Source organism: Talpa europaea (assembly GCF_964194135.1).
Source record: "Talpa europaea genome assembly, chromosome: 3".
NCBI lineage: Eukaryota > Metazoa > Chordata > Mammalia > Eulipotyphla > Talpidae > Talpa > Talpa europaea.
In genome coordinates this window covers 129,192,750-129,214,756 of record NC_140069.1, presented here as the reverse complement: position 1 = coordinate 129,214,756, position 22,007 = coordinate 129,192,750, and the positions used below count along the sequence as shown (strand labels likewise).

The window sequence follows — 22,007 nt, the reverse complement described above, 5'->3', positions numbered from 1 at the left end:
TATATAGTAGAATGTTATATATACCCTCAAAAGTAGAATATTCCTATTTGATGTGATTTGGTAGGTTATTTGAGGGGGCTAGGAATGTTAAAAATTTCTTTCCTTATAAATTAATGGTGGGCCTCCCTGGTGGCGCAGCGGTTGAGCGCTGGGTTGCGAAGCTTCCTGCAGCCTCTGCAGCGCCGGTTCGATCCCCGGCTTCTCCCCGGCCACCAGAGGAGGGTCCCACATGGCACGCAGACCTCTCCTGCCGCCCACTGCTCCCCTCAGCAGTGTACTTCGGTCCTTCTGCCTGCTCTGCTCCCCGCTCTGGCTCTGGTGAATTCTCTCACCCTCCCGTGCTTCTGACTGTACCCAGTGCTTGTATGTGTGCATGTAACAATCAATCAATAAATAAATATATCTTTAAAAAATTAATTAATTAATTAATTAATTAATTAATTAATTGATGGTAATAGCATTCCCAGACCTAATAAACAACCTACCAAATCATAATAAATAGGAACATTCCACTTTCAGATAGTGGGGGAAATCTTTTAGAGGTAAATATATATGTATATGTGTGTAGATAAGTATATGTAAACATGTACACACACACATATCCTTTCCAATAACCTAGGAAGTTTTCCCCTGAATTTCTCTTAAGAATAAGACAGAGCTTGGGCCTCCCTGGTGGTGCAAGTGTGTAAGCACAGAACTGTGAAGCTATCCATAGCCTCTGCAGCACGAGTTCAATCCCCAGCCAGGGAGCAGCCCACATGATGCAGCAGACCTCTCCTGACTCGCCCGCTGCTCCCCTCAGCAGTATATTTCTATCAATCTGCCTGTTCTGCTTCCCTCTCTGTCTCTTGTGAATCCTCTCACCCCCTGCACCTCTGGCCTGTACCCCAGTTCTTGTATGTGTGAATAAATAAATCTTTAAAAAAAAAAAGCACAAATCTAACCAGATTACATAGATGATGTCATTAAAATATCTCCCCCCCAACCTAGCCTGATCAAACCATTTGATTACATTTACCTGTATGACTCAAGGCATATATTCAGAGGACATCTTTTCAAATTCAAGTATGTGTTTGAAAGGAGTAACATACACTGTTAGGACCTATTAATAGAATGAAATACAAATACGACAGGACAAGGGGAAAAGGAACAATGAGAGAAAATATTGTGGAGAATTTGCCAACCTCAGGGCTGGATGTGCTGTTTTGGAAGTTTCTTAGACACCTTGGGGAATAAGATCTGTTATAAATAAATATGTTCTGTACATATTCAAATACTGTCCACCCACAGTATGGGTGTACATAACCCAGAAAGGCCTTTTAGGAGTCAGTGTGAACAAAGATTCAAAGAAGTCAGGGGTTCCGGGTGGAGAAAAAGAGGCTGGAGTAGAGACAGTTGCATTAATTTTAACATGAACATGCTGTTCCAGGGAAGGAAACCTTTTTCCTCCTGGTCCCTGATATTCTGGTTCCATGTGAAATTTTAACAATAGTGGTTGTTTCTGATCTTACCAAACAAAAATGAAATATCAGCTAATAGATATCTCCAGCTCTGCCACCATCCCCCCAAAACTAATTTTTCATGATCCATCTTGTAGATAACTGTCTTTTTTGTGGAAGATTTTATAACTTAGAGTATTGTGAAATCCCTTGTTTATTTCATGAAATATCACAGCCCAAAATGCAAAAACTGGGTGTTGAATCCACCAAACCATAGCTGGAATCTTCCCTAACCCTTCTGAGCTCTGTATTTCTACTTTCCATATGCATAGGAAAATGAATCTTATATCCTGTTAAAATTCAGCAGGAAATGTAAACCCACGTGCCTTGTAGCATAGTTCATGTTTCAATCTACTAGTCATTTCAAAGTGCTTTTATCTTTCATTTCCTTCAGCGGATGCATCTCAGGCAAAGTTGGTAATTACCCGACAGATTTTAGGTATTAAATATTATTCAAACAAACCCAGTTAATGGCATCCACAATAAAGAGAAGGGAAACAAAGAGATTACAGTGTTTCATCCCAACCCGACACCCTCAGGAGAGCAGAGAGCACAAGGCAAACCCATAAGTATTTATATACTCCCTGAGCTGTGCAAGAAAGTTCACAGGAAGCAGTTAAAGACACAGCAACGAAACCCAGCATTTAACTGGATTTCGTGGAATCTTGCTGTTTTTGTGCAATTAAAAGCTGGGAGGAAAATATATCATTATTAGTCAATCTTGATGTTAATAGAATTTGGTTGTTAAGGTAGCTCTTTGACCACAGTGTGCCTGGAGAAAAATCTTACAAAGAAAACCGTCCTATAGGAGCTGTGGCTCAGCTGCTTGGTCCCAAAGGCGCCAACGCTGTTCACTGCCATGTAAGCACTTAGAGTCCCTGCTGTCTAGTGCCTCTCCAGGGGCCATTTGGGGTGGGGAGGAACCCACAGAGAGGCTCTCCACTATTGTTAAAAAGGAGGCAAAGAATGTTGACATATTCAGCAGACCCCAGGTCCACATGTAGTCTTCCAGGAAGGAGAAGACTTGTGGTTGCCACCGTGGGAAAACTTCTTTCCTAAATTCACTGCCCCTCCCACATGTCCTTATCTCCACTTCTGCTGTTTCCTGGCTCAGCTCCTGGGTCACCTTGTACATGAGGGTTGCCAGTTTCAGCTCCACTGTTTGGTGGTCTGTTGTGGCCCTTTTTTCTGCTATGGGTCATGGCCAACTGTGTGTGTCTGTCCTGTTTTTACCTATATTTTTGGAGGGGAATAGCATATTTATTTCCCATATTATGTACCCAGTAGTTACACTAGAATAACACTTATTAAGCCCTTTCTATTTGTACATTGTATGAATCATCTCAGTTAATGCTTTAAATCTGTAGTTTGATTGCATGGATCCAAAACATCTTTAATCCTTCATCCTCTGCTCTCAGCCACATGGCCTGCAAACAGATGGAATTCCAGTTGCTCTTCTGACCGGCAGCTGCAACTCTGTTCTCCCTCCATATATTGATTAAATAAATTAGGACCGATGTTGATAACTAAACGGTTTAACTCCATTTTGCTAAATAATCCTAAGGCTACCCCCAATACCTTGGGACTGAACATATTTAGAGTTTTAACTTGTATGATGGATAGTGATTGAGCTAATCTCAATCACTTTTTTAATTCTTTATATTCCTTTCATATTTTGCTATTTTCACAGTCCTTTCACATAGGCATATCCACTGATCTTCACACCATTCTTGTAATGAACAGAATGGCTATCATTTTCTTCACTTGCCTGAAAGTGAAGTACAATGGTGCTAGAGAAGCTTAATGGCTTATCTGTTTTCTCATAGCCAGAGAGTGGCTGAGCTACAACTTGAACTGCGATCTAGATCCTTCCAGAGGTTTCCTGCCGCTGCCTTGCCTTGACCTTTGGCATCACTCACTGCGTAAATATATACTCACTAAAAGGCACTGAGAGCCAGGAGCTGTGCTATAGCCTTCCCTGGTTGGCGCCATCTGTAACCATAGAGATTCTCACTCTCCTCGTGACACATGAGATCACCCAGCACACACTGGCGCTCAAGATTTGAGTTACAAAAGACAAGGCATTTTCCACAGAGGGCCATTAAGTTTGGAATTCCCTTCCCCTGGTCTGACATAACCCTAGAGTATTGGTCCCCTGGGTCTTTGTAAACCACATCAAGTTGAGTTAGTCAGCTGTGATTGGTAAGAAATCCTAATGGGCAGGAAGAAAATGCTAAATTGACGTTTAGTTGTGAGCAATTTGTAATTTGGTGTTTTTTGCTGCTTGTATCCCTTAGGATGAGTGACTAGCTATACATAATCCTCAATCTTTAAAAATAAAATTTTAGTCAGCAGTCTGCAGCATTTTGTTTCTGTGTTCTTACATCATGTCGCCAATGATGTGATGGAGAAACCTATAGGGAAGTTTGTGTTTCTTTTGCATAAACTATTTTGCAGTAATTGACCAACCATAGAGAAAAGATTATCTCCTGTGCACTCTCAGCGAGTTCTCTGGTCACCAGAGACCAATAAGCTGTGTCCCTAGAACTATTATCACTTTGTTGAAGAAGCTGCTATGTGAACAAAAACCAGCCTTCGTTAATTTCCCTTTTCGTATTTAAAAAACCTTGTCAGTATTTTCCCTTTGGGAGTGTGTAATTTGTCAATAGTGCATATTATTTTAGTCCTAAAGAGGAAATATGAAGGGTAGGATATTATTAATATCTTTTATTCATTTATCTTGATGCCAGATTGCATATTCCATTTGAGAAAATAAAATTTCCTACACTTTAAATTTTATTACAGTAGACATGTCTTAACTTTCACCATAGAAATATAACAAGTTTTGGAAATGTGAAACACTTTAGAGATGAATTTGAATTCCATTCTCTCTCTCTGTCTCTCTCTCTCTCTCTCTCTCTCTCTCTCTCTCTCTCTCTCTATCTCTCTCTGTGTGTGTGTGTGTGTGTGTGTGTGTGTCTCTCTCTCTCTCTCTCTCACCTAGAGCCTAGAGATTCAGTGTTTGACCTGAGCCCACGTAGGGACAGTCAGGGTATACATTCTCCCTTTAGCACTTTCCACTGTGCCCTGCTTTGTGTATATCTGTATAAGCTCCCCAACCACTTTGTGAGCTGAAACAGGGATGATCTTTATAGAACCACTTCATTTAGAACTGCTTAGTAACTACCTGCTAACTAATGGAGAACCTCATTTCACTGTTACAAGAGCCCGAAATGTTATGCACCCCTTTCACTCCTCTGTTTTGTTCAGCCTCTTTGCCAATAGAAAAAGTTGGGGAATAGTCAAGTGACACATGATAGAAGGAATTTGACTCAGCTTGACCATCATTGCTTCCAGGTATCTATACTGAGGTTGAAAATTGTTTTAAGGAATCATCTCAGGAACTTCAAGTTTTTACTAAATGGTTACAATTAGTTCACATATACAGTGACCAGACTCCTATTACACATTCTTTTTTTAATCATAAAACAATATGTACTATTTTCAATAATGGGAAAGGATCTTAGAGTTCGTCTGCAAAAGGGGAGAGTAAACACTACAATTCACCCCTCAGCTGTCAGTTTTCTTTTACACATTGTGCATCTTTGGACGGTAGCATATGTTGACCCGGGACTCGTCTGCCCTGTCATTAGTTTGTATGCACAGGAATATATTCTGTCTAAATACTCACTCAAACCGTGTGCTCTAGTTTGTTTCAGTGTTGGAAGGGGTGCTGTCTAAGCTCTCGAGATATGATGAAGGCACTTTCTTTTCATCCATCCTTTCATTCACTGTGAGTATTTTGTATGAGTTCACTTCTGTCTTTTAACTGACGTCGTAGTACTGATCTAACAGTGACAAAAATAATTCTCACAATTATCTCTTTCTTTTCCAATTAAGGTGAAAGCAGCAGCAAAATATGTTGATGTTCCAGTAAGTATTTTTTTAATTGACTTTTTCAAACTACATGTAATTCTTTTTCTTAAGAGTTATCATTCGCCACAGGTTTATTTCAAATCTTTCAACCAGTGCCATTCCCTCGGGGAGTAGTTTATTTTCCTAAAGCAAGCACGAATCCTCATAACAAGGCTTGGCAAGGTTATTTCAGTGTACTTTTTCCATTGTAACTTGGGAACTCTTCTGGAGGTCACTTCATCTTGCGAGCATGTCACCTCAGTTGTAGAGGGAAGTGATAGCGGGCTGGAACTGGATAGAAAACGCCTCACACTATTTATAGACAGCAGCTCACTCTCCCTTTCCTTTATGTGAAAGCTGTAACAGGTTTCTTGTAGGAGTTAAAGTAACAATAAAGATGAGCCAGTTAAATCAAGGAACTAGTTTTCTAAATACAAAAGTGTTATAAATCAATGTTCACTTATTTTAACGTTTGGTTTTTCACAGAATTCTTGGGAAATCACTCATAACCTGTAAATTTGTTCAAAGATTGAAATACCATGAGAGGGAATGATGAAACTTAGCTACAATAAGAAAACTCATGTGGTAAATATATTCAGCAAGTTAGTGCAGTGTTTTAAAATGGATGATCACGACAAAATAGTTTGTGCCTTTTAATCTATTATCATATATATGACCAAGGCCTGAGATATTCTGCTTATACCCATACACACACACACACACACATATGTTGGTATATGTATCGATGCATAATATCGATATCAATTTTCAAGAATTAGAGCACAATGAAAAAAAGACTTAAAACTGGATGGAATGTATGCGTCATCTAATCTTTGATTAAGAGTTTGCTCAAGGAGCATTTCATCTGTCGATTGCCATTATGTTAGTGGTTTAAGGACTGAAGAGCTTCATGGATTGGTTATAGATGGCTCTTATTTTTTAAATGAGTAACCACAGTGTATACTATGGACTAGAAAGTCCCTGAATTCCTTGCCATTAAAGTTAGTATAAATGAGCATTTTACGTTAAAAGGCCATAGACTTTCCTACCTATGCATGGAGTGTCTTTGGAATAGCGTTTTTCATTTTGCAAATGACTCCCAAAGAAGTCCTGGAATAGTACTTGTGTTGTACCTAGAAACAGGACATCAGTGCTGAGCAAAGAGTAGAAATAAACACATGTGTAGAGACCTAAAGCAGCATCTTAAGAGAGAAAGAGAGAATTAAGGAGAAGGATTTCTATCCGCTATCTTAGAAAGAGCCAAGTAATCAAGGGAACATATGAACTTTGTTACACTTCCTAACACATATTTTGTAGTATAGTTTGGGTTTTTATTAATTACAAATGGAAAGGAGTACCATAGCTATTCCTGTGCTTAGGACTTTTGAGTTCCTAATTTAACCTTATGTTATATCTGTTGGATCCCACAGAACTTCAAAGCTGAAAGATACAGAAAAGCAGCTTATTCACCCTCTTTCTCAACGCAGAAGCCCCCTTCCCTAATATCTCTCACAAATATTTATTCAGACTCTTAATATTTTAAGTGATTACAGGCAAACCATAAGGCAGCTTGTCTTATGTATAATAACTAGAAATTCTGTACCTCTGTGTATTCTACCTCCCTCTTCTGCATGATAGCTCTTTAAATATTTGATGATAATTGCTGTACCTCCTGTTCCCTAGAGATATGGTAGCTATTTAGTGGAACGTGTTTTCTGAGGAATTTCGTTTGTTTTGTTTTGTTTTTTAAAGATTTATATATTTATGCATACAAGAACTGGGGTGGAAGCCAGAGGTGTGAAGGGTGAGAGGATTCACCAGAGAGAGTGGGGAACAGAACAGAACAGAACAGATCTACTGAAATACACTGCTGAGGGGAGTAGCGGGAGAGACAGGAGAGGTCTGCTGCACCATGTGGATCAGCTCCCTGGCCAGGATCAAACTCATGCTGCAGTGGCTGCGGACAGCTTCATAGTGCTGAGACTTAACCCCTTGCACCATCAAGGAGGCCAGAATTTTATTTTCTATATTAAACTTTTCAATTTCTATGGAGCCTGCTAGTGAAATATTTAACACACCCAAAGTGCTAGACCCTTGTCATACATGTAACATGTAATGAACATGTTATCTTTTATAATAGGACATTTCTTTATCAAAATGGGGTATTTGTTTATTAAAAACCATACATAGAAAAAATATGTCCCTGAATAGAAGTAAGTTCCAATATTACCTTCTTCTTAGCAAAGCTGCTGTTGTGTTTCTGATCAAGATGACAAACTATATCCTCTGGATAGCCTCTTAGATCTGTTCTTACCTAATGGACCCTCCCCTGCAGAGGCCCCCTCCTGTCCAGCCACAGCCTATCACAGGAACTGGAAAATGACATACATCTGAGAAATGCAAGGCCTGAAACAAGGGAGTCTGTCATGTTCAACAGTAACTTAGAAGAAGGGAACTCAGACACGAAAGAGAGAGCTGGTATAAAAGATGCAGGACCAGGATGAAAATGTTCACATTAGATTTATGGACAAAAATCCTAGGCCAGAAGGTAAATTTCAGTAAGATTAAAGTATTATATTCCAGCCAACCTCCCCAAAAATACTGTGTATGAAAGATACAGCTGACAGCAATGTATATTAAAAAATTATGTGGGCCTCCCTAATGGCGCAAGGGGTTAAGATGCAACCTATGAAATCCGTAGCCACTGCAGCACAAGTTCAATCCCTGGCCAGGGAGCATTCCACATGGTGCAGCAGACCTCTCTGCACACCCGCTGCTCCCCTCAGCAGTATACTTTGGTCAATCTGCCTGTTCTGTTTCCCACTCTGTCTCACCGTGCACCCCCACCGCCACACCTCTAGACTGTACCGCAGTTCTTGTATGCAAAAGTAAATAAATCTTTAAAAAAAAAAAAAGGATAGAACTGGGAACATGACTAAGAGACAGTGGGAGACAGAGCTGAAAAATTAAGAAGGTTAACAAATTGATATGTAATTGTAGAAACCACTCCACCGTTTGCCAGATGGGGTGCTCAGAATTTCTGTTATGTAGGAAAAATGACCAGGTGTTGTTTAAGGTCCAACTCCCCAAATGGAACTAGAATTCAGCTCTATGCTGTATGGCCTGGATGGGAGCCCCACAGCTCCGCTCACACCCCACCCTTGCCCCCTGCCCCTATCTGCAATTGTCCCACCTGCACAGAGAGGATAATAGTATAATCCCCCTCCTGTCTCCCTCACCAGGTTCCTGTGAGGATTCAAAGAGCATATTAGCGTGAAAGTGTTTGGTAAATGGGATTGTTGTTGCTTCTCCTGGACTGACACTTCCTGCTCCCAGGCATTCTTCAGCAGTTTCCAGCCCCTGCTTCAAATCTGGCCATTTTCCAAAGGAAAAAAACCATTTGCCTTCCCCAGAGTGATTGTTTTTCGTTTATTTTTCTTTTACTTTAGAATATTAAACACCTGTATCTATCAGTGGTGACTTTTAAAGGTTGTTGTTGGCCAGACTAGCGAGCATGGTGTTTTCTCTCCTTTCTTTGCTTCCTTGCTTCTGATACTGTTTATTATTTAGATAAGGTCACTGTAATGCTCAGTGCTTTACGTCAGAACGAGAGCCAGGCAGAACACGGGGAACCGAGTGCCTGCCCACGGGGACATATTCACCTGGAGAGAGAGAGAGAGGCACCCCGGGACCAGATTCAGAGTCTTACCTTTGTGGGAGTTGGGGAAGTTGTGTATTGAGCAGTTTGCTTCTCTCATCTTCACTGCTTTATTTTTTTTCCCTATCTGGCTCTTCCCTCTCATATAGTAAATCCGTGACTACCTGATGCTGGAACTGGACTTACTGGTATCCTCAGGTCTCTCTTAACCCAAAATCTGAAAGGTTCCAAATTGGAGGCTGAGTAAATCCATCCCAGTCTATTAAAATTTTATGAGCTGCATGAAATAGTATCTATAGCATTTTATTTTCACTTCTTCAAGTTTTCAGTACAGTTTCTATAGTTGACATCCTAGCAACTGTAGATAGATGAGGGAAAGGTTAAGTGGATTTTATTATAAGCTGTGATTTAATACCTTTATCAACATTGAAAATAGGTTAAAGCTAATATGATACACCCATTAGCCCTATCCTTGTCTGCTACTGCAGTAGCTATTCCTCTAAACTCTGAGATGTTAGTGATCCTTATTCTATATCAGAAATAACAAAAGGGATACTAGTGCTCATAGTCTCAAATGGGCAAGGTCTTGTAAAATTAATATCGAGTCCATAAAAAAAACTCAGTTGAAAATCAACCTCTCTCTTTTCCTTGGGCACTCCAGGCTAGTATTGTGAATGATCATTCAGTGTTCCTTTTAATATATAAAATAACCACCTTCTTGGAAGCCTTTTTCCAGTGATACAATAAAAATGTTTGAACATACACTGCTTTGGAGAAAGAACATGAAGCATTCATGTGAACACTTAGAATGGCAAAGGAACACCTGTGTTACCAGACATTAATTAAACCTGCTTTTGATATATTCTTATAACATTTGGTAGGAGTATGCTTTTTACCAACTGTGTCCACAGGAACCAGACAGAGACCTTCATCCAGAGCAAGAACTCTGGGAAATGCAGGACTGAATGAAATAGGCATACTTAAAACACACTCATAACATCCCCCCAAGTCTAGAAGATGTTTTCGAAAGGATGTGTGCCCATTTTCTTTAATTCAAAATTTTTTAGTTCCAATTGGAGTCAAAATGCCTAACTGTTAAAAAAAAAAAAAAACCTGTTCTTTAAAATTAATGGAATTTTTTTATTTGATTGTTTTATATGCCAAATTTATCAAAGAGGAAGTGACTGTGGCCCCTTCACTGTTTGAAATAATAGTTTGGAATTTTTCTTAAGGGCAATGAGAATTTGTCAATCTGTGACTAGAAAATACTCAATATTTTACATTATTCTGACCTTTTTATTGATTTTTCCTCCTCTTTTATGAATTCTTCCTTTCCTAGAAGTATTATATAAAACTTAATTTGGCATACATCTAGATTGAAGAATTCAAGTCTGCGTATTTTTCTTCTCTTTTGTTATTCTGTGTAATTACAATTTAATTGTACTTGATAGAAGTGTTGGTAAAATATATTTTTTACAATATAATCATTATAGTTATCAGAAAAACTTCTATTAAGTATTTGATAACATATAACTTCCTTAAAGTACTCCAAAAGTACTTACCTTTAGTAACATTTTTGAAAATGAAAAACATTTTTGAAAATGAAAAACATTTCCTTAAAGTACTCCAAAAGTACTTACCTTTAGTAACATTTTTGCTCAGATATAAAGACACAGAAATTGCTGCATAAGTGCCAAAGTAACAGAGTATACCTTAACCAGTGAAAGAAAAAAAATATTTTTAACAATACCTGGGTTAAACTATGTGCTTACATAATTGTGTCCTTTGTTCCTTGATCAATTATAAACTGCTTCTGAACCTGAAATGCCAGAGTTGAGATATAAATGGTCCCTATTATAATTTCATATTGACAAGACAGGTTATTGTTTTCGATCTTATAGGATCTTTTTTTCCCAAAATACAATAATGAGCAGATGCAGGCATTTCATTTACAAGGCATGTAGATCATCCTAAATCAGGATATCACAGTTCCACTCTTGATTGTTTCTTCAAGGCAAGATATTCTAGGTTATGAGAAGTGCACTTTTAAATTAAGTCAATTATACAGTAGCTTCCAGTTAATCTTTGAGACTGGAATAGTATATTTAAAATTTGTCTCCTTGTTAAATAGACACCATGACAGTGTTTGCATAGTGTATTGTTAACCTGTGTTGGAAGGTTAAGCAAACCTCGGACTCTGCTGCTGTGAACAGGGAATACAGTGTTGCACCCACCTACCCATGAATGGGGAAAGCGAAACTTGCACCTGTGGGATTAGGTGTAGCAGCAGGAAGTAAGAGCATTTGCAGCGTATAATTAACAAGGAATTTTTTCCTTCTTTTTTAAGCAGCATGTTCATCTCACTAGGTTAACTAGTGATTAACGCTTGAAAAAAATGTGCTGTTGTCTGCACTCACACTTAAACTCATTCACTCACCGGTGTATTCTATTACTAAGGCGGCCAATGTCAGAGGAACTCACCTTACCATCCTTTACTTCCTTCCATATTTATTGGTTTCTTTCTGCCCACGGGAAATTTTTCCGTACTCTAAGAATGTGTTAGCCAAATTCTCTCTTTTCTGATTAGAAAGAAGTAATTCAGGAACACCTGTTTTGATTTAGCAATTGCTACCCTAATAAACAAAACAGTAAAGTTAATGGTTGGGAAACTTCAATCGCTGAAGAGGTCAGCGATTGAAGTGATTGTATGAAAAAAGGCATTTTTTTCTATCTAAATGGTACTTAGTACATGCATGCTTGCAAAGTGGTTTTTGATAGCATGTTATTTCTTATATTCATTAAGAAAACTGTAACTAACTAAAAAAAAAAAAAAAACAAAAAAGAAAACTGTAACTACCAATGTAGAAAATAATTCTAAAGATAGCTTTCTAGAACATAGCGTCCTTGATGAATACTCATCCAAATCCATATTGCTAAATAAAATTTTACAAGCAGCTTCTTTGGCGCACCAAGTGCACATCCAGAGCTCATAGCAATATTGTGTCTGGGACTGTATTGGGACCGTATCTCAGCCACACAGTCACAAGCAGTGTTTTCATTTACACGCCCAAAACTAAAAACTCTACCGAGTGTGTTTAGTTTTTTGTTTTTTTAACTAAACTTCACTTCCTAATAAGACAACTTGTAATAATGGAATTAGATGCAGTAACTTCCAAAGTATGTAGATCTTCCTACCATAAAACAATCTTTGCACAAAGAAGCACTGAACCAGCGATAATGTCTTCTATCCAAACACATTTGTAATGTAAGTAGAAACTGTTTAAAAGGAAAATTACATCTTTTTCAGCAATTTATCAGAGATAATTACCCTTCATACAGCAAAGGAAAGATAAGGTGTTTTAAAGAACTATGATTCTAATTGGTAAATGTCACCAGCTGTTGCAGCTTCTCTTCTTGTGTATATTCTTTTAATGATTATCGTCGCATGCCACAAGCTACATGAAAATATATTCACTAGGTGTGAAATTCCCATATGTCACAGTTTCAAGAATAGGTAAACAGCTCAAAGATAAAGGAAGAAAGAATGCTAATGAGGAATGTAAGAATTCTAGGTTTTGTTTTCCGGGCAAGTGGGTCTTAATTTGCCAAAAGAGGGAGAAAACGTAATTTCAAGAAGAAAAAGAAGTACTTCATTTTTAAAATAAACTTTTAAATGAGCTTTTCTGCACATCCTCCGCCAGAGATTCTTATGTCCTTTGAAAGTTGTAGCTTTCAAACTACACTGGATTCCAGTGCATATCCCTCAAGTCTGCCAACAGAAATAGCCATTAGTTTTCTTTTTGGCTTTAAACTGTAAATGTTTGTTAGTTTTAGATAGTGGAACATAAGCTCTTCCTGAACAGTGTTTCATGTCTAATGTTATCTCAAAAATGATCAAGGAAACAGAAAAAGAATTTACCTTAGAATCTCTAGTAGGTGTTTAAAACGTAACTCTCCAGTCCTCCAGTCATAACTTCAGTTTCCAGTGAGTTTGATAGGTCAAGTAATTGACTTGATTAAAATTCTAAGCATGATTTTTTTCTAAAAGGTGGTTATAAAAAACAATGTTGGGTGGGAAGTAAGAGTGAAGAAGGCAGACTGTCATTTGTCTGGTCTTTACCTCCTGCTTTTGCTAGACTTGGCTAACAGCCTTGCTATTCCGGGCATCTGACTGAAACTCAGAAGCTGAGCTAACTTGTTATTATGTTTAGAAAATTGTTCTCAAGTCATTTTTATTCTGCCACTATGTCTGAGTGTTCTCACTTTCATTGTTTTGACAAAGTTTGAGAAACCTGGAGAGAAAAATTTAAGGGTAGTTGCCTTTAACTATTAACAGCAGTTACTAATCTTTGTATAAATCCCCTCCCCTCTTCATTGGAAAAGCTGATGTATATTACCCCCCAAAAAAGAAAAAAGCAACTCACATTTCTCTCAATTATCCTTTCAAATATTGCTTATGAGAATTATGCAGAAAAAAGGTGAAGGAATAATCTGATCTATTAAGTTTGGAAAATATCAATGTACATCATATATGGTTGCTCTTGAAAAAATGATAAATTTTGTGTGTGCACACACACATGCACACCGAGAAAAAGATTTGTTTCAAATTATAACTGATCCCTAATTATGTTTTTCAGGATTATGTTTGAAAGGATCCATTAATTTATGTTGTATATATTGCCCTTTAAGAGTAGTAAAAACTTAGTGTGATTCTCATTGCCCAAAAATAACTGGTTATTAAAAAAGATAATTATGTTTTATCAATGAGATATGCCATTGCCTACACTATGCAATGGAATTTGGAGATGGGCAATGTCTTCATTGTATATAAGATATACTCCTCTTCCCACACCCACCAAAAAAAAAGACACACACACATAGTAAGATCTTTCTGGCCTTCATTTAAGGAATTCGCCTTTCTAGTGTTGGAATCATTCCAGTGAATATCTTCCATTGGTTTTCCTGAAGCAGTAATAGCTAAATGATCCATATTCTTTTTCCTCTAATTTTCTTGCAATATTTACAAAATGAGTTTATTGATGGAGATTATAAATGCGTTCTATAAATATGAAATGGTGCTAGGATAACCAATTTGGGCATCAACTCTACCATTTTATTAGTAAAGCCATTTCCTAATCAACTGAACAACACAATACAGTGTATGAATCAACCCCAAGTGTAGATCAGAAAATAAATATTTTCATGATAGTCCAGCTATTTGAAACTCAAGAAAGAACTAAAGCTAAGTCTAGAATGAAAACTCTTTGGGGAGACATCCAGGTCTTTGTCCCTTATTATGTCACTATGTCCTCAACATTGGAAGAGAACAAATGTGAGATAACTTTTAATAGTTATCCAATCCTCACCTGTGGTTCTTTATACGAGACTAGTTCATTGATATTAGTCTTAAAACAAAATAAATTCTTAAAGTATAGTAAAGTATTGATAAATATCAATGAGTAGAAGCACAAGGTAATCTGCAAATTTTTGGTTTATGTTTCACCTTAATTTTTTTTGCCCAATCTCTCCCTAGTAATGTTTTATTCCAGTTAATAAGAAAATTTCATTTGTATTCCTTAAGCATTTATATTCCTTTAGTTGGGTTGAGAAAAGCAACCCGAGTAAAGCTAATATTTTCATTTTTAATATAAATGGATAATCCAGACGGAGAAAATAATAAGTAAATTGTATTTGCAATTAGGAAATTGCCTGAGGGAATTTTTTTTTAACTTGTTCATTTATACTACCTGGCATATTCACCTTTCAAGATAGCCATTTTTTTAAGATATCTACTAGATTACAGCCACATATTTCTAATCATTTTAATAATGATGAATAATCATGACCTCAAGTTACAGACATTAATAATGAACTTTTATTTACTTTAATTACATAATTTACTGGAGGTGTTCATTGTTGATTTGGGCTTGAACATATTTTACTAGTGTAATTTTCAAAATGATATGGTGAATAATTTTCCAGAGTGGTGATCAAATAATATTTTTACAATCAAGACCTGACATTGTTTTATTCCCCGTGCTTTTCCTTCACAACAGAAACCAGGAATGGATCTGGCAGACACCTATATTATGTTTGTTCGGCAAAACCAGGATATTCTTCGAGAAAAGGTCAATGAGGAAATGTATATAGAAAAGTTATTTGATGTAAGTAACTACCCCTGCAGGGTATGCCCACATTATGGATTTACTCTTGACAGTAAAAGTTGCATTTTTATGGTATGTTTGCTCCCTTTTGCTCCCTTTTCTTCTACACAGTTAACATAGTTGATGATTTTATTTCTTTGCCTGCTGACAGAAGCCTTAATTGGCTGCTTTTTGCCCATGAAAACTGTCACTGTTAAAATGAGTGTCTCAGAAACCTTTTAAGGTTAATTTTAACAAGCAATACGGTAATCCATTTACTGTTGTGTACAGCATTATTCCACTTGCTTTTTCAGCTTTCTACACACGCGATCAGACTATTATGGCTTTGGCCCCTGTCATCAAAGTTTTTCGAAGTCAGTATAATATGTTTCTGTTAAAGAAATAGGCTGCAGTAAAACCAGATAGATACCTGCCACTCTGCTGTTGTTGAATGTTTTCCCCTTGATTTCAGGAGTGAGTGTTTGGACAGGTAGAGCTCTGCCATTCTCAGTAGGCAGGTCTTCACTGAGACATGGCAACTCCTAGAAATGGGGGATTTTGATTTTCAGATACCATGATCATCAAGTTTCCTTTATTGACTATGTGTAAAAGAGACTAAGAGAGCAGTCAATTTCGGTAGCAATGTTGTCATTCATTTGTAATTAACAGTCAGTTCAAAGCAAATGGTACTTTGCTTGTGACATACCTTTGCATAATTCACCGCCATGCTCATTCTGAAATAGAATATTTGCTCTGAACTGTATTTATTTATGTACATAGTCTCTGCATTTTAGAAAAGCTTTTCTGGCAGTTTCATTTAATTATGCAAGTTACTGCAAATGTTTTCATAACAGCAATTCACGGGCTTTGTGGTGACACTTCAGCTGTGGCAGTTACAGAAGGTCCCGCGACGTCATCCTCTGCGCCATGGTCTCTCATGTCAGGGTTTGCTATTTGTCAGATTGGTGGTCAAAATAAGTCTTATCTTTCATACTTTATGTTTCTAGCCTCTACCCGGGCTGTTTTACAATAAAAGTATCATCTGTTTTAATAAGCTAAGTGTTAATATGTGTGAAAAGAATGATTTCCTAAAAGCTTTGATGCCCTGCAGGGGTAGAAAAATTATCATCCATCCAGCTGGCTCTTTTACAAAATACTGAAACCATATTAGCAACTTCTACTTCCATTTGGTATTGCTCTGAATTTACAAACATATGTTTCACTTCCAAGTTCTCTTTTACTTTTTTGCTTATGTGGTAATTTTCAAAAATGTTGAATAGAAAAGGAAAAGTTGAGTTGCTGTTATTCCCAGGACGTTTCTTCTTCGTGAAGAAGCTAAAGCATCATGTTCTATGGTGAGAAAGAAAGGCAGTCATTGTAGACACAGGCCATTGTAGACCGGATGGCAGTGGGTACGTGTGTGTGTGTGTGTGTGTGTGTGTATTTGTGTCCTAACATCTTTCATTTTTGGTTTTGGTGACTTATTAACTGCAAGACTTCACCATTCTCATCATCCATTCACAGCAGAGTAGACTTTTTTCTTCACAAAGATCTTCCTCACTTCTTCTCATGATCCCCTCATTCACTGAACTTCTTTTGAAGACTTTTTATGTGGCAGAAAAAGCCATCAGAGCTAACTAAAGTAGATACAAGGAGACCAACATTAAAATGATGTGCTAGTTGAATTGTCCTGGTTATACATACTTTGGTTTCCATTACTAAATATCTAACATGGCTGTGGATTAACTTCTATAAAGTCCCCTTGACAAGCTGCCATTCTATTTTGGTCTTAAAAGTTTTGTCATTTTGCAAAAGCCCAACAGAAATTTGGACTTGTTATTTATAAAATAGTTGGAATGTCCTTAAATAGTCTAATATTTTTAAGTTGTACATTTTTTATGACTGTAATTAAAAATAAAAAGTAAACTCTCATTCTATTGATATGTCACCAAGAATAACGTGTATAAGGGGGTACTAAGAGCCCCTAATTAGCCAGGACTGAATTTGCCTCAATTACAGTTAGTAAATGAGAGGTTATCAAGCATGTGTTGAAAGGTAAAGTAGAATGTGTATCTTAAGCAACAGATCATTACTGAGAGACATTATATAATTATTGGAAATCCACTTGGCTGGAGCTTAAAATAATATTGTTAGGTGTCAAGAAACAGTTGAAAATAATGACCCTATAAATACTGTTAGCAACCTTATTCTATTACAGAAAAGATTGAAGAGACTATTATTCAGGCATCATGACAAACTCTTGCGATTCCAATTAGAGTACTTCCTGAATAAGGAAGGAAAGGCAGCCTCCTAACTTTAGATACAGAAAAAAATACATGCACACACACATTCACACTCACTGTACAGTGAGCCAACATTAGTGGTTTTAACCAACCCAGATATGGGTATAGGGACTCCAGTTTCTGGTCCTACAATAAAATAACTTAACCCTTTTCACCTTGATGAAATTCACTTAGTTTTGAAATACCACATATTGCAGCGTTTTTAGGTAAATCAATTAGTCTACAAGAGAGATATTCATTTTTGCCTCCAATGCCAATGTTTTAAAAAGAACTCATGTTTTATTATATGGTCTTTTTTTCCTGCTTGATACCCTGCAAAAAACTACTGACAAATCTGTGAAACTTTCCCTGAGAGTGGTAACTAATTACTTGTGGGGTCCCTGGCCTCTAAAGTTTTTAATCAATTAAACATCATAATTGTTCCTGATCTTTGTGGGAAATACCTTAGGGTTCAGTTGAAATCTTTGTGCTAACTAAGGCTGCAAACTAACCGTGGCTCTCAATTTGGGACCCATGTTCTGGAGTGCACTTTCAGATGAGAATGGCACCTCTAACAGCTGGGCACATACAACTCACACAGCCATGTGCCTGACCCAACTTCTGGAGCACTTTGCATTGCTATTATTGTTCTAACCTCCATGGCAAGTTTTATGTCTCTTATCTTCAAAGAGGGAGATGACTGAAACCTGTATTATCTTAAAGACCTTCAGTAGGATGATCTCAGACTTTTATATCATTCTTGAAATATTCAAACTAAAGTAATTAAGTTTTAAAATTAAAAGTTCCCTTTGAGGATCAAAAAAGTGAATAGTAGCAGGAATCTAGAAAACTTAAATAAGGGATCAGGAAAATGAATAACTATAAGAAAGTGAAAATCAAAATCAACAAACAGCTATGAACCAGAGACACTCTATGGGGGGTGGGGGGCAGGGAGGGGAGGGATTGGGGTCAAAATAAGGGGGTTGCAATTGTATGGGGAATATAAAAATAAAATTTATATTAAAAAAAGTGAATAATAGGGCCAATACCAGGACATGCTACTTCATACCATAAGTGGTGATACTTATGGAATACTCTCTGCTTCAAATATGAAATAACTGCAAAAAAGGTATCACTCAGGGATGGCAGATCCATGCTGTTCTCAGAACTGAGTTTGCTGAAGGGACATCCTTCATCTTTTCAAATTCTCAAAGAAATGTGATAGCCTTAGCTGTCTCCCTACTATTCCCTGGGTGCCCATGTACTAAGAAATGTGCGAGGTGTATTTTCCTATATAATCTCTTCTTCTGGGTTAGATGCCATTGTCCCCATTTTATCTTTAACTTCCAGTTAGGGACTCTCGCACTTATTGACGATAAGTGACTTGTTAACTGTTGAATCAGATCTTGAAATCGTGTCTCTCTGGTTTCCAAGTCCATGCTGTCTCTGCCATAACTTCATGCTTACAGAACTGTAAATGGTAAAGCAGTGCCGTGGGGGGAGGGCTGCACCCATAATCCAGAAGTTTCAGCCGTGGTTCTGCCGTTAACTATCCAAATGAATGTCAAGAAGTGCTATCACCTGTTTAAGACTCAGTATAGTTAATATACATAAACTAAAGAAGTTGGTCTAGAATTCCAGTTGATTTCTAGAATCCCTTTCAGATTTTAAACCAACTAAATTAATTTAACTTAACTGTAGCTATGGTAAAAAAAAAAGAAAGAAAGAAAGAAAAAACACTGAGTTGGTTACATGGTGCATGTTGCACCCCAGAGCAGCATTTTTTAAGTCTCTTTTTTTTAATATTTATTTATTTATGCAAGCACTGGGGTACAGGCCAGAGGCACAGGAGGGTAAGATAATTCACCAGAGACAGAGCAGAACAGGCAGAAGGACCAAAGTACACTGCTGAGGGGAGCAGCAGGCAAGACAGGAGAGGTCTGTCTCACCATGTGGGAATCTCCCTGGCTGGCTGGGAATGGAACCAGCACTGCAGACAGCTTCACAGCACTGCGCTCAACCCGCTGCGCCACCGGGGAGGCCCAGAGTAGCAGTTTTTAAGGTTCGTTGTGTTGGTCAGGCGAAAGCAGGCTATCCCAACAAGTGCAATTGATGGGAAAGTAGAAGAACATCTGTGTTAGAGAACAGCTGTGCCCTATAATGACCAATATATCAACCATCGTGGTTCTGAACCCCAAATTTAGAAAAATAGTTTTCTAACTATTCATGCTAAGTCTTCCTGAGTCACCAGAATATTTTAAGCAGATCTCTGCCTCTTCAGTGGCCATGCTATACGCAGGCCAAGTCTAAAATCTACATGTTAAATTTACTACCTTTTCAAATGTGCCTTACCTGGATAAAGGGAGTTCTCAATAATGAGAGAGATCACGGACTCACCAAAAGAGAGTTTTCTTCTTTATAGCTCTCTCTCTTGTCCCAGTGTGTGAGACATCATGATCAGCAGCCTTTTTACAATTTTTATTAATCAAAACCCTCTTCAGCTTGTCTAATCTCAAAGTATGACAAAGGTTTCTGCCTCTTACATTCCATCTATAGTGTGTGCTCTGATGTTTTGCCCAAGTCTCACAGTCCACAGGTGCTCATGTGCCCAGGGAGAAACTAGTTACAGTCCTTGAGAGCTTGGGCTCTCTGGGCTTGAAAGTAGTTCCAGTTTGCAGACGTCAAAAATTACATCCGGGCCTCCCCGGTGGCACAGCAGGTTTAGCGGAGTGCTGTGAAGCTGTCCGCAGCCTTTGCGGCACGGTTCAATTCCAGCCGGCCAGGGAGATACCCACATGGTGAGGCAGACCTCTCCTGTCTCTCCCGCTGCTCCCCTCAGCAGTGTATTTCAGTCCGTCTGCCTGTTCTGCTTTCCACTCTCTCTCTTAATCCTCTCACCCACCACACCTCTGGCCTGTACCCCAGCTATTGTATAAATTTAAAAAAATGACATCTGCAGTAAATACTACAATAGTACCTTCTGTGGTCACTTCCTGATGTCCAAGGACATACAAACTCAGGGGCGTTAGGGTTGACTAAAGTGGATTTTTTTCTAGGGCAAACACTCATCTGACCTAACTCGCTAAACCTTTGTGCATTTATTGGGCACTGCCCATCTTAAGCCCCTTTGAAGCAGTCTCATTTTGGCTCTCATGTTGCTGAAGATGCATCAGGGTGCAGTATTTAATTGGTAAATCATGCAGATTAAACATTGTCTTGTGTTATAAACTGATTAAATATTTAATTGTTGAGGAGTTTCATCTCAAGTAGATTTTTTTTTAAATATTGTTACCATGTCTTGTAAAATTAAATGTAATTCTTTAAATGATAGTTAATCAGTTATATTCATCCAAACAGTATTTTTATAAAGGATTCATTTCTCAGGAACTTTCCTTGAAAAGAGTCTTACTTTCCAGTAAAGAAACTCTTTATTAACCATTTTAAGTAAAATTGATCTGAAGTATATAAAATGGGTTTAAGATGTGGTAAGATAAAAAGGGGAAAAATGAAGCTATTATAAGTAAATATGCTTCTTAAAATAAAATAAAATTGTATTTATATTCTCTTATTTGTTCTGGATTCCCAAGTAAGAAAGGGGGGAAATGCTCTGATTTTTTGAGTTTAGTCTTTCACACCAATGTCCAAACTTTTTGATATGAGAATTTGCTCAGCTTGGTAAGATCAACATTACTATTGACTTATTTAAATATTCGGTTCATTATCATGTTGATTTCCCAAAAATACTTGAAACCAATAAAACATTGATAAGATGAAATATTCCTTCTGTTGTAACCTGGGTGGTATAAACTTAGAACAGACCAGCTATTTGCCAATCAGATCCTTGGGATGAATTCCTTTGTGTAAGTCATCAGTCTCTTTATTAGGAGCATAGTCTGGAATCTATCAAGACTGAAGGCTTCTTTACTTTCCTGTGGTTCTTATGATTCTGGTATTTGTATTCTTTTATGTGTGAATTTCAATTTAAAACTAGCAGTTTTTCCTCTCTCCAGTCATCTCTCACTTTCCAATGACTGGACAGTTGTTAGATCAGTATTGATGCCTCTTACGAGGTGTATTATTTTTAGGTTTTGTCTCTGTGTAGAAGTATTCAAATGTAAATCATTAACTCGTTATTTTCCAACCATGATTTTCCTATCAGTGCCCCAAATGAAATGTTAATATCACTCTGTATCTAGACTGTACTTTCTGTCTCCATCAATGAAAAGGGATGGATGATGTAAGTCCAAGGATGTGGTCAAGTTGATTTGAGACAATTTATTTTAAACATTGTTACATTGCACATTAGTAAGAGACAAGGTTGGACTATCTGCTACATTTCATTCATCTTGCATCTCAAGGGTTTTAGCACTGAGTTACTTAACTGTTTTTACACATTGTTTTACAGGTGTTGTTGGTTTTTTAATTGCATCTATCCCTGCTTTGTTTTGCCTACAGTTTCTGGGCTCACCCAGAAGCCTTTGACTTCTTTGAAGATATTCACAGGCGTGTT

General features: G+C 37.6%; 1 protein-coding gene across 15 annotated transcripts in view; it reads left to right on the top strand.

Annotated features, from left to right (window-relative positions):
• CADPS2 (calcium dependent secretion activator 2) overlaps nt 1–22,007 on the top strand; it is a gene marked incomplete at both ends in the record, with an annotated part of 405,485 nt that overhangs the window by 365,347 nt on the left and 18,131 nt on the right. For all 15 annotated transcript variants that reach the window (XM_084229261.1, XM_084229256.1, XM_084229258.1 and 12 more), the window contains 3 exons: nt 5,209–5,292; nt 5,400–5,432; nt 15,129–15,236. In XM_084229261.1, the coding sequence (XP_084085387.1) occupies nt 5,209–5,292; nt 5,400–5,432; nt 15,129–15,236 (225 nt within the window). The remainder of the gene's footprint in view (nt 1–5,208; nt 5,293–5,399; nt 5,433–15,128; nt 15,237–22,007) is intronic.